The sequence below is a fragment of the Callospermophilus lateralis genome, chromosome 7 (genome assembly GCF_048772815.1).
Source record: "Callospermophilus lateralis isolate mCalLat2 chromosome 7, mCalLat2.hap1, whole genome shotgun sequence".
Classification (NCBI taxonomy): domain Eukaryota; kingdom Metazoa; phylum Chordata; class Mammalia; order Rodentia; family Sciuridae; genus Callospermophilus; species Callospermophilus lateralis.
In genome coordinates, this window is record NC_135311.1 from 36,934,370 (window position 1) to 36,947,319 (window position 12,950).

General features: G+C 42.2%; 1 protein-coding gene across 18 annotated transcripts in view; it reads left to right on the top strand.

Annotated features, from left to right (window-relative positions):
* Positions 1-12,950, top strand: part of Pde4dip (phosphodiesterase 4D interacting protein) — a 226,783-nt gene that overhangs the window by 210,767 nt on the left and 3,066 nt on the right. For 7 of the 18 annotated variants that reach the window (XM_076863220.1, XM_076863210.1, XM_076863211.1 and 4 more), the window contains 10 exons: positions 412-531; positions 1,909-2,098; positions 2,688-2,812; positions 4,996-5,235; positions 7,519-7,635; positions 8,186-8,412; positions 9,387-9,530; positions 10,571-10,709; positions 11,004-11,050; positions 12,617-12,744. In XM_076863220.1, the coding sequence (XP_076719335.1) occupies positions 412-531; positions 1,909-2,098; positions 2,688-2,812; positions 4,996-5,235; positions 7,519-7,635; positions 8,186-8,412; positions 9,387-9,530; positions 10,571-10,709; positions 11,004-11,050; positions 12,617-12,744 (1,477 nt within the window). Of the gene's footprint in view, positions 1-411; positions 532-1,908; positions 2,099-2,687; positions 2,813-4,995; positions 5,236-7,518; positions 7,636-8,185; positions 8,413-9,386; positions 9,531-10,570; positions 10,710-11,003; positions 11,051-12,285; positions 12,346-12,616; positions 12,745-12,945; positions 12,947-12,950 lie in introns of those variants that run through there. The other 11 variants (XM_076863225.1, XM_076863223.1, XM_076863216.1 and 8 more) reach the window with 6 other exon arrangements.

Genomic DNA, 12,950 nt, shown 5'->3' on the forward strand with positions numbered 1-12,950 from the left:
TTTCAGTTTTCAAACCCTTTGGTATACTTTCCTTCAGTACAGACTGTCCAGCAAGGGAGATGGCTAAGCGTTATTATCCTACTTCATGAATGTATCTGAGCTTAGAGAATAACTTTCCTCCAGGTCGAACTAGGTCTAGTCCCCAGAGTCTACTTATTTCTCACAACATACTTCATCTCCTTACATGCTGCCTACCGATTCTGTGTGTCCTTGTGATTGGCATGTGGTAAAACCTGATCTATAAGGGCCTTCCCCCACTATTTCTTCTCTCTCCCCGTGCTCTTCCTCTGAGCTGCTGGCACTTAGAGTTTGGGGAGCTTTCTGCTGGGTTGGGACAAAAAATCTCTAGGAGATACAGAATGGCAAACTTTTGGAAGTATCTATAACTCAAATGTATGTTTCCCTGGACAGGATCCACCTCTCACTTCTACAGTCAGAGCCTGGAATCTATGCCTCAGCTCTACAATGAGAACAGAGCCCTCAGGGAAGAAAACCAGAGCCTTCAAGCTCAGCTGAGTCACGTTTCCAGAGGTGGGTGGACAAAAATCACAAACTAGTAACACCCATGTCTCTTTCTTCCCTGGCCACAGCAGTCACCAATTGGAGAAGCAAAGAAAAGAAGGCAGAGGTAACAGCTATTAAGCTGTTAATCTACCAATTCAAGATTCTCATAGCCATTCTCACTCTACAAAGGGCTGCTTCCTAAGAGGTCCCAACCATGGCCCTCCCAAGAAGTCCATCACTTCTGTGAAGTCCACCTACAGAGGTCCAGAGTCACTAACTTTCAAACTGGTTATCAGTTTGAGATTTACTCTACCTCCTCCCATTCACAGCTGGTTTGGACCCTTGAAAGGAAGAAATGTGTGTGTGTGTGTGTGTGTGTGTGTGTGTGTGTGTGTTTCCTGTCACATTTCTCCACACTGAACTGCAGCAGTGTGTCCCTCATCTGTTCTTCTGTCACCTCATCACATCCCCTCACTATACATTTCACGCTGCTCTCTGGTAGGCAGTCCTACACTTCTGTGTCAGGAAGTACTAGCAAATGTTCTCCATAACTCTCCCAACTGTAATTGATGGGCATCTATGGGTAAGTGTCATTTCTCATGTGACCTGGAAGGCACCTGATTTAGTTAATTGACCCAATAAAATCAATGTATAACCATCACAAATTCTTTTTGTTTACAGATATTTATTAAATATCTATAAAAAGGCTAAGAATAGTTTCTGAGAGGAATAAATCCAGAATGAAGAAATGCTTGAGGAAGTCACAGGCTTCAAGAGATAATTCCTTAATTAGTCACTCTGAAGCATACTTCAGAGAAAGGGTCCTGCTTGGGGAAGATAACAAAGTTAATAGTTAAGAGAGAAGGAAGAGTGACTAAACTATCATTGCATATTTGGAAAGACTAGAACAGACCTTACCAGTGAGAAGAGAGTAGAGATTTAAATGAGTACTGTTTGCTAGGCCCAGGCAAGTTCCACTTCAGAGGACTGACTGAACATCCAGCCTTATTCTCAGGGTTCCTATCAATCATGTTTGAAAATTTGTGATCAGATGCTGCTGGCCCCACCAAAAACAATGTCCCAATTTTCAAAATGATGAAAAAATATATTCTTAAAAACCATGGTCAAGAAATCTTGATGTTGATCTTTGGCAAATTTTAGGTAGATTGTTGAACAGACAATAAATGGTAAGCTTTAGATACCAGAATATCTACTTTCAGAGTGAGGGAGGCCATACTAAATGAGAGAATCAGGCACTGCAAAAATGGAGGTATACCGGACTTTAGCATGTATGGGTACAGTAAGCCAAACTCTGTCCCTATGCCTTACCTTGGTTTTGATTGGTGCACTTGGGCTCATCTCCCTACTGAGCTTTGACCCCACACCTGTTGTTCTGCCCACTAGGGCACTCACAGGAAACAGAATGCCTGAGGGAGGCTCTGTTCTCCTCCCGATCCCGCCTTCAAGAGCTGGAAAAGGAGCTGGAGCAGCAAAAGGTGGAGCGGCAGCAGCTTCTAGAAGACCTGCAGGAGAAGCAACAGGAGATCTTGCACTTCAGGGAGGAACGTCTGTCCCTCCAGGAAAATGACTCCAGGTACGGGGAAGGGGGCCCTATTTTCAGATTTATAAGTTATATTGGCAAGACAGTAGTGTCTTCTTTGGGAAGCCTGGTTTCCCATCTGCTATTCCTGCTTCCTGGGTGAATTTGAGCAGAGGAGGGCCTCTCTAGGGATACCTTTTGCGCTCCAAAGTGGAGTTGCATAAGACTTGCATGTACCAGAGACTGGAGAAAGACCATTCCCATGCTGTCAATTAGATACAGGACATTACTTTCACCTTTACCCAGAAGCTGCCTCAGCAGCACAAGTTTGAGTGATGTTCATCCAAAGCACAAGCTCCACAACTACTTGTCAGCATGAAGATCACTGGGGGTCCAGTGAAGACACTATGCTCGTGTGTCTGTCCTGGTCTTAGCTTAGGTAACTAATGCTGCTTCACAGCAAGTTACTTTACCTGTCCCAGGCTCTGCTTCTACGTCTGTAAAGTAAAGGAGATGGTCTTCCTGATCCCTGAGAGGATGTCTAGAGCTAAAACTCTAGGAAGCAAAAGTTGGCTCATAGTGTATTGCACAAGTATGGCTGAGCAGCCCTGCCAGCTCAGTGGCCCTTGCTTCTCCCTGGCAGACTGCAACATAAGCTGGCCCTCCTGCAGCAGCAGTGTGAAGAGAAACAGCAGCTCTTTCAGTCCCTGCAGTCGGAGCTACAGATCTATGAGGCACTTTATGGAAATTCTAAAAAAGGACTAAAAGGTATGTTTTTCTTCTCCCTCTCCTCTTAAAGCCCAAGCACGAGACATTAGTGGCATGGGCAAGATTCAGTCTGGGTACCCTTGCAATAGGCCACAAGAATCAAACTTCACCTACTTAGGTAGCTAGAAACAAATTAATTAACGTGAGATTATACCATGTTTTTAATGCAAAGAACTATTCTGGTGCTATCATCATTTGTGAAGGTCTTAAATATTATAAATAATATATAATGACAGCCCATGCAGCCATCCTACTTTACCTTAATCCTGACCCCCCCAACTCATCATGGGAAAATTAAGAGATATAAAACAAAAGTAATTGTGTCCATCTGCAACTTAAAAAATTTTTTTAAAGTATATATATATATATATATATATATATATATATATATATATATATAAATAATTGGCTTTTAAAAATACCTTTGAAAGCTTAAAATTTCAAGCCTGATTTTAAATATTAGCATTTTTATTGAGGACTTTTGCCACCTGCTGAAATAATAATCTAGTATTTCAGAATTTTGGTATATTTCCTTATTTGTCTTCTTTAGATGAAGAAGGCACATTTGAATTTTCTTAAAACTGGATTTAGTTTCCTAGTTTACTAAAACGGGAAAATGAACTAGAACTTGAAGCATAGGGGCCTTACCAGGCTGAGAGAATAGCAAATGTACAAAGCCAATGTAAATGTTGGGTCAGAGGAGAGACCAGCCTGTCTATAGGAGAAGCTTGATTGGAGGAGTAAGAAATCAGATTAATGGAATGAGAGACACCAGTGCATATAAAATCCATAATTCAGCATAGAGGTTTATATACAATGGAAATAACTATGCTTTTTTCTTTTTCAATGAAAGAAAGTATGTAATGAAAACAGAATTTTAAGATGTTAAGTCTGGGAGACATTAGAAACTAAAAAACCTCTTGGATGACTAAATAATTTGGGGAGCTTTAAAAAGTGAGAGCTTAATATAAGGTGCTTGGGAAGATAAAGAAGGACACATGAAAAATGTTTCATAAAAAAATACCGACAATAAGCAAAACTTAGTGGGAATTTGGATCTAGGGAGAGAAAGGGAGGAGCGTGATAGAAACTTTTGAATAGTTTCTGAAGCCACTTGATCCTAAACCACTTCCCCTTTAATTCCATTCCTCCTGTTCACGGGTTTTTTAGGATTTATTACAAAGCTGTTGCCACTACAACTCCAAAATTCCTTATTTTTAATTCCAAAATCCAATAAGAATTAAAATTGAATTAAAAGCTTTTTCATATACTCTTTAACTGAGTGACAAAAGAGGACATTTATAGTCTTCAAATAATCACTTGACAGGGCCAGATGCAATTTGGTGCAAGTAATTCAAGGCACCCTCTTGCATGGTATATGCACCCTCTTGCCTTGCTAGAAATCAAAACCAATTCAGTCTTTTACAATATATTTGGCTTTGGGCTTGGGTTGTGGCTTAGTGGTAGAGTGCTTGCCTAGCATGCGTTAAGCATGGGTTTTGATCCCCAGCACCATATAAAAATAAACAAATAAAATAAAGTTATTGTGTCCATCTGCAACTAAAAAAATTTTTTTAAAGTATACATATATATGTATATATTTGGCTTTAAGGTAAAATATTTCTGAGATCTTTTCATTATAGTATGTACAAATATGTATGGTAAGTAGAAATGAAAACCATAGAGAAGCTGAAAAATTCACTTTGTTAGGACCCCTGTCTAAAGTACTTGACTCCCATTTTTACATGTTACCAAAAGTCCTGGTGCATTCCTCCTCTCCCTCTTTGATTTCTGAGTGCAGAGGTGATCAAATCTTCTCCCTCAGCCCCTACCCTTCTCTAGTTGAGTGCTAACCTCCTGCCTTGGAGGATCCTGCTCTCCAGCTGCAGAACTAAGGTTAATATGGAGGTGAGATAACAGATTTATTATTGTCTGCCAATCAAATGCCTTTAAGTACATGGGGGTATTTTGAACCTCGGAAAATTCCAGACTGAAAATGTGTCACCTTGGTGTGTCCCAGGGGCTACACAGGAATGATTAACATCTCTACCACAGATTTGCTGCCCAAGTCCCTGAGACTACAGTAAGGTCCTTGGCAGAAAGGAATGTCACAAAACAGTATTCTCATAAGTGCTTGTAAAAAATGGGCCAATGCAACCAAACCCCTCTTCTCTCTTCTTTCAGCTTTCAGCTTGGATGGCTGTCACCAAGTTCCTTTGAACAGTAACTTGAACCACCTGGTGGCAGAGATACAAGCTCTGAGAGGGCAACTAGAACAGAGCATTCAGGTGAACAATTGCCTGCGGCTACAGCTGGAGCAGCAGTTAGATGATGGTACTGGCAAAGGCAGCCTCAGCCCCTCCACCGTGAGCCAGAACTTCCCAGCCAACCCTGACCCTGGAAATAAGCAGTCACTCTTTCAAGGTAGGAAGGGCAAAGAATCAAGAAGCCCTTAGCCAGTGGGGTGATACCAATATGTGTGCAGTGGAAGGGGTACTCTTGCTTCTCTTAGGTTCCTTAGGGTCAAGTTCTCAAATTGGAGAGGCTTTAATTTAATATGGTGTCCTGAGAGCATGGGATTTAGAGTCAGACCTGTCTCCAGATTCTGCGTTTACCATTATAGGTGGTTTGCTTTGGGCAATGTGTTTAAACAATGAAGTGTTGAAGCCTTGGTTTCCTCAACTTGCAGATGGTAATAATATAAAATATATACCATGTATGGTTATCTGGAGCATTGAATTAAATCATTTTCAAGTGTCTGGCACAATAAGAATTGCTCAATAATTATCAGCTATATATGTTAACATCTATTCCTTGTATTTGTGTAGTCCCTTACAATTTACCAAGCATTTTCAAATATTTAATTTCCTCTGAAGTACATGAGAAAACTGGGGCATTGAGATATTAATGGACAAGCTAGGGTTTATAGAATTTAGGGACAAAATCAGGTTAGGACCAGATATTTTGATTCCCAATCTGTATCTTTTTTCGCCTTACCAGACTCTATCTCAGTATCACAGACCTTGCCACACTCTCTAGAGTGGCCCTTTCCTTCATCTGGGGGAACTCGGCATGTGGCAAGATACTCCTGTCCCTAAGAAAACCAGGGCTATGGGAAAGTACTGGGTGGCAAGCATGATCATTCCAGGTGACAGACATCCACTTCTGCCCCATCCTCTTGCCTGCATGTAAATACACATGTTCATCAGATCTGTATTACTCTCTTCAATATCTAGTCTCAGTTTTGCTTTCCTCACTTTAATTGAAAGTTAACAGATCTCTCATACCTAAGCTCTTGACACATCATTCAACTTCTACATCTTCTTCTGTTTTTACTTTAGATGTATCATTTAACCCACTCTCTCCACTCATCTGCATGGTCATATCTCCAATTTTATTCTAATCAAGAATCACTGATGCTCAGTTTTCCATAAAGCTGAGCTTTCAAACTCTCCTGTCTGATGTTACTAAGTCAAGTTAATCCTTATTTTTTCCTTTTTTGCTGAATACTCATTTATGAAACTATGACCTCAATTGTCAAATGAAAGGGACAATTACATGGACTTGTTGTGACCATCAAGTAAGAAATATCTATGGACTGCTAAGTACTATACTCAGTTGGCATCAACTTCTCAGCATTTATTGAATGTCTGTTTCACCCTTATGGGGCTGTCATGATGGGCATGGTCTTAAGTCATGGGAAAGTACTGGGTGGCAGGCATGTTCATTCTAGGTGACAGACATCCACTTCTGCCCCATCCTCTTGCCTCTAACCAAGTTTCCCCTCTTAGTGTTTTCCCTTGTACCAGCTGAGATGCAGCCCCATGGTTTAGTCCCTTCTTCCTCCCAGTCCCCAGAGACCTGAGCTGGAAACCTCACTCTGACCCACATTTCCCCTAGCAGTACCTTCCTGTCTTTTTTTTTTTTTTTAATATTTCACGTTTTTTTAACAACTTTATTTTTTCTTTTTGCAGTACTAGGGAATCAAACCCAGGGCCTTGGGGCTGGGAATATAGCTCGGTTGGTAGAGTGCTTGCCTTGCATGCACAAAGCCCTAGGGTTGATCCCCAGGACCAAAAAAAAAAAAAAAAAAAAACCAAGGAGGCTGTAGCTGTAGATCAGTGGTAGAGCGCTTGTCTCACAAGTGTGAGGCACTGGGTTCAATTCTCAGTACCACATAAAAATAAACAAATTAAAAAAACAAACCCAGGGCCTTGTGCATAGTACGCAAGCAGTCTATCACTGAGTTGTACCACTACCTTTGATTAACATTTTAACATATGTATGCATACATTTATGCATTATATAAAATAGCACATACAAAATTCTACTCAGGATTGGGTTTATAAAATGATATCTAACAATGGGCTGGGGGTATGGCTCAGTGGCAGAGTGTTTGCCTAGCATGTGTGAGGCACTGGGTTCAATTCTCAGTACCACATATAAATAAGTAAAATAAATATTTTTTTAAAAAATCATATCTAACAAGTTTTTAAATGGGAAGTTACACTTTTTTTCCTGAATAATGGAAACATACCAAGCGAACTGATTGTTGGCTTTTGCTTTTCATTGTGGCATATGGATGCTAATGTTGTGAAAGGGGAGTCCTGTCAACATAGACTTGGGTGGTAAAGACTAGGCTGTGCATGATTTGGGGTGCAGAATGTTCCAGGAGTTCTGAAAATTGTGATTGTCTTTACTCCCTAGATTCAGTTACTTCCCCTCCAGTTCGTGATGTTGGCATGAATTCTCCTGCTCTGGTCCTTCCCAGCTCTTCTTCCTCTTCTCCTGGCTCAGACACTGCCATTGTCACCAGGAAAAATGGTAAATATGGCAACTAAATGGCTCAGACACCATGATGGAAAATTATTAATGCAAATAACTGTTGGTTCTCTGTAAGTACAATATCTGAATTTAGAAAATTTTCTCTGCATGCCACAAAACCTTCAGTCCTATTCATTGAATCTTCTGTGGCTGCCTTTCTTTTCATTCTTCTTCTTCGTCCCACAGTTGTCCTGTTGTTCTGTTTGCATCACTGGCCTGTAATCTCTCCATTCATATATGTGCTGTGTCCCACTGATTTACTTGTCTGTGCCTTTTCTATCCATAAATTTTTCAGGTTTATAATACTATTTGTCCTGAATAGTCCACTTGTCAATAAAGATAAAATCTGTCTTCTAGCAAGTTTATTATGCAATGATGTAAGAAAGATTATAAAAATAAAGAAACCAGAAGGTCTCTATGGACTTGACCCATCCTGCATTTTTGAAGGCTGCCTTTCTTGATCCTTTCACTGTCTCTTTGCATTGGCTGGAACTGAGGATATCATTATGAATAACAACAGATCCTATATTATCATGGTTTTCTTTTACAGAGCTGGAATCAGATGCTCCTCAAGGAATGAAGAACTCTCCCAAGCTGGAGGGTGATGCTACGGATGGCTCCTTCGCCAACAAAAATGGCCGCCATGTCATAGGCCACATTGATGACTATACTGCTCTCAGGGAGCAGATTGAGGAGGGAAAACAGCTGGTGCAAAAGATCCTGTCTCTCCTGAGACCCACATGCAACTTCCTGGGCCTTGAATCTCAGAGCTCAGAGGTAGTCACACCTGCACCTCCTGGGTTCACCCTTTCTTGGTGTCCTTTTTCCTTAGTTCTATTTCCTTCTCCACTATTTATTTTTGTGGCCTGCATCTCCCAATGACAGAGAAATCATCTTCCAGTTATTCTAGCCAAGCCCTTGCTTCCCTTTCTCTTGATTCATTCTAAGTTCTATTCTGTTGTAGAGAAGGCCAACTAGATATTCTTCCTTAGAGCCCCAGAGAAGTCTATGCAACATTGTCACCATCCTCAGTAGTGCATTTGTTAAGTATTGACATTCGTGTGATGTTGTGTTGAACTCAGCACCCTCTGGTAGTTATTACCTGTTACAGTCATGGTGGCCCACTTAAAATCAATCAGATGGACAGATGCTGAGGGATTTGCGTCCATAAGGACCTTGTGTGTGGAAAGGGTAAGAAGTGGGACACTGTGGTATTTGTTGAGGCAGAACAAAGGCTGGGAAGCAGTGCTTCTCAGAGTACTTTACTGTTGAGGGAGACCAAGGATCAGTGACTATGCCAAGCCACCAGAGACCCATAGATGAATAGACACAGCCCTGCCTCCAGAGAGCCTGGCCTTGAGGACAAGACACAGACCTCTGTTGATAAGCAAACTAAGGTGCCAAGAGCACAATGTGAGAAGCCACCTCTTGTGCCTTGAGTGGACCAATGCAGAAGGGTCTTTTGTTGCAGGAAAGGAAGGTAACAGGTCTATAGAGGACATGACATGGGAATGTGCTTTGACAGCCTTATAGGGTGTCCAGGTGGGAGGAGGCATTCCAGGTAAAGGGAGCAGCACTTCAGTCCTGGGACCTCACAGGGATGAACCAGGGTTTTATAGGTTCAAGCATCCCATGTTTTGTGCCTCACTTAAAAGGAAGCAACCTTAAGACTTGTACAGGCCTGCAATATCCTGAGCCCTGAGATATCTCAGATTGAATGTTGTCCATGGTTCCCTTCCCCCTTTCCACAGGCACCAGGCAACAAAGGACTCCGTGAACTATGCAGCAATCTCAGTGCCCTACACCACACCCTAGAAGAGTCAGCCTCCCTCCTGACCATGTTCTGGCGAGCGGCCCTGCCAAGTTCCCAAGGCCCTGCACTGCCTGGCAAAGCAGTAAGAGACTAATGTCTTCTTTCATTTCAAATACTGCTCTTCTGTTTCTGGTATGTTTCTGTCTCCTTAGTCCCACAGCTTTCCGAGGGTCAGGAACCACATGGGAAATTAGTATGGACATGACCTTAGGGGAGCATCCTGGAGGGAAACCCCTGATCCATGGCAGCTGCTTTCATGGCAGCTCTGATTACCTTACCTCCTCCTTATACTCCAGTCTCCAAGATCAGAAATCAAAGAGGAGAAAGAAAAAAAAATGGAAGAACTATAACTGAAGTTTGAGTGAACTGAAATTCAGGGGCCTTTTGAAGTTTCTCTCCCCGTCAAGTCTCCTTGGTCAAAAGATCAGAGGATATCACCATGAGCCTGAAGCTTCTTATGGTCATGCTCCTAGAATCCCAACATATCTTTTTAAATTATCATCTCTGTGCCAGGGGCCCCCCAGCCCCCAGCCCCTAACCCCAGGATCTGCTGTGATCTCAGGCTGGCTCTTATTGCTAAGCCTGGAGTGGTCCCACATCTGGATCCCCTTCCTAGATATTCGAGTTCCAGACAAATATTGCTGTTATCTTTTGGGAGCTAACTGCTAATTCCAGGGAAGGTGCTTTACCATCTTCACATTTGTACAGATATTTAGAGACTTACACACTGTCTTCAGGGCAGCCCTGTGTCCCATACATCATATCTCTGAAATTCCAAATCTTGTATGGATGGGGGAAGGATGAGATAGAACTTTTACAAGGACTGAATTGGAGGTCTTATTCACAATTGGGGGTTTTCTGCCAGTCTGGGGTCAGGGTCTCCTTGACCACGGGACAGTAGACCTGTGCTAGTCTGGGGGCTTTCATGTTTTCAACATTCTTACCTGTGGCCTCTTCCTCAACTATCCTGAACTGGAGGATCAAGAGGCTGTAATGGAGAGAACATACTCCAGAGAGTGTTGAGAAGATTATAGAGTTCTGCTTCCAATTGGTAGGAACCACAAAGCACTGGATGCTTTTGGTCTCCATACTTTTGTCTGAGACCCTGTCCTTCTTCCCCAGAATGAATCAATGGAAAGGGAGCTACTGGATCTGCGAGCCCAAGTATCCAAACAGGAGAAGCTCCTTCAGAGCACAGCTGAGCGTCTGAAGACTGCCAACCAGCAGAAGGAGAACATGGAGCAGTTCATCGTCAACCAGTGTAGGTGCCCCTGAGCTGTGGAGCAACAGAGGAAAGGGGTGGTCTTGCAGATGCCCCACTGTGCTGCAGATGAACAGTGACCACAGAGGCACTGGAATGTTGGGAGGGGAGAGTCTGATGCACTGGGCCCAACCTCCTGTGCCATGAGTAATTGTGGGTACAAAGGGAGGGAAGGAAGGAGTCAGCAAGAGGCCATGATTGAGGGGTCAGAAGAAAATGCTTTAGAACACACATGCCCAACAAGTAGGGCCCAGCTGGTAATTCCTGCTTTATGGGGCTGTTTTGTTGTTTCAGTGACCAGGACACATGATGTTTTGAAGAAGGCAAGGACTAATTTGGAGGTAAGGAAACGATTACACCTGTCAGAGCCAAAGAACCTGCCTCTAACATACCACTGTCTATCATCAGTTCTGTAGGTGACCCTGACCTTCTTTCTTCTTCCAGAGGAGGTATCTGGTCCACTTGATTGGTCCTAGCTCCTAGTTAGCCTCCTGTTAGGATTCCATCCTATCACTTCTCCCCACTCAGTTTCCTTCCCTGCCCTTGTTTTTCCCTTGTCATCATCTCTCCTTTTTCATTTCAATTTTTCCTCCTTGACGTCAATTAAACAAGGATCCAGGAGAAAAGTAGTTCAGTTGGTTCTTGAGGACAGAGACATTTGCAGGTTTTTCTGAGAATTAGTTATCTGTACAGGGGTCTTTAGGCCATTTGGGCATTCTGGACTTTCCTAAACTACTTTATGATAAAGCAGAGTAAGGCACAACCTTATAAATTGACTTTAGTGCAAAATATTATGTTAAGAACAGCAATTTGATTTTGACACATTTTTTCTTTAAAAAACATGATAAAAAATCCACTTGGTCTCATTGATCTAAAATAAAATAAAATTTAATAATAAATAAACACTGAATCTTAAGGCAAGAGATTTTATATATATATATATATATATATATATATATATATATATATATATATATACACACACACATGCTAGACATTCTCTACATTTACTTAAATGTTAAGTGCTTATTCCTTAGTACTTTGAAGAAAACCTTGATGTACACTAATTGGTTTAAAACTCAGAAACTAAATTTTTTTAAAATATTTATTTTTATTTTTTAGTTTTTGGTGGACACAACATCTTTGTTTGTATGTGGTGCTGAGGATCGAACCTGGGCCGCACGCATGCCAGGCGAGCACGCTACTGCTTGAGCCACATCCCCAGCCCCCAGAAACTAAACTTTTAAACTTAGACATTAAACTTCGCCAGAGAAGTTGAACATATTCCTAGAAATATTCCTAAATTGAGGCTGGGGTTATAGCTCAGTGGTAGAACACTTGCCTAGCACATATGAGGCACTGAGTTTGATCCTCAGCACCACATATAAATAAATAATATAAAGGTATTTATTTGTCCATCTACAAATAAGATAATTAAAAAAAAAAGAAATATTTTCTTAGTTTTATTCCGAAAGGGTTGATTCCCACACTGTGATTGAGGGTGGGCCATGGTTTAACCAGCTAGTGTTTTCTAATTCCCTTTGGTTCTTCTCTGATGATTCCTTTCTTTCCTGAGCCTCTTTAGCACAACACTTACAAGATTGCCTCTGTACAGCCTTATCCTGTCCCAGCCAAGGTAACCCAGCAGCCTCCAGATCCCACTGGCTATCTCCAGTGTGCAGGCCTCCCTTTCTACTTCCTGATGCCTGGGCTCTAACTCCAGGCTTGTCACTAACTGGCTGTGTGCCTTTGGCTGGCCCCCTTGCCTCTGTGAACTGCTGCCCCCTCATCTGTTAAGAGTAGACTAGATGGTCTCATCCCTGCCCCTTTGAATTCTCCTCAAGAAAACTGGGATACTCACTTAACAGGTGAACTTCCCCCAACATGTTTTCTCCTTTCTACCACAGGCTGTTTCTACATGTGCATGTTTCATGCTTGGCCCTACTTTTCCTAGAAGATGGCAAACCTCCCCACTTTTTTGTTTTTCTTCAGACCACAAAACTTGTAGCTTGAACTGGCTCATCAAGAGAAAGTGGTAGGATCTGACCACATATAGTGGGGCTATGGCTGGGGCAGCAGGAATTTGGGTGCACAGGGAGGCTTTTCCTCTAAGCTGGGACCTGGAAGCTCCTCCAGACCCAGTGCATCCCCTGGCTCATCCTCTGAATCCCCTCCTGCCATGTTCTGGCTTCCTGCACGCTTTGCCCTCATTCCAGCCTCTGGGTGCCGTCAGCAGGGTAT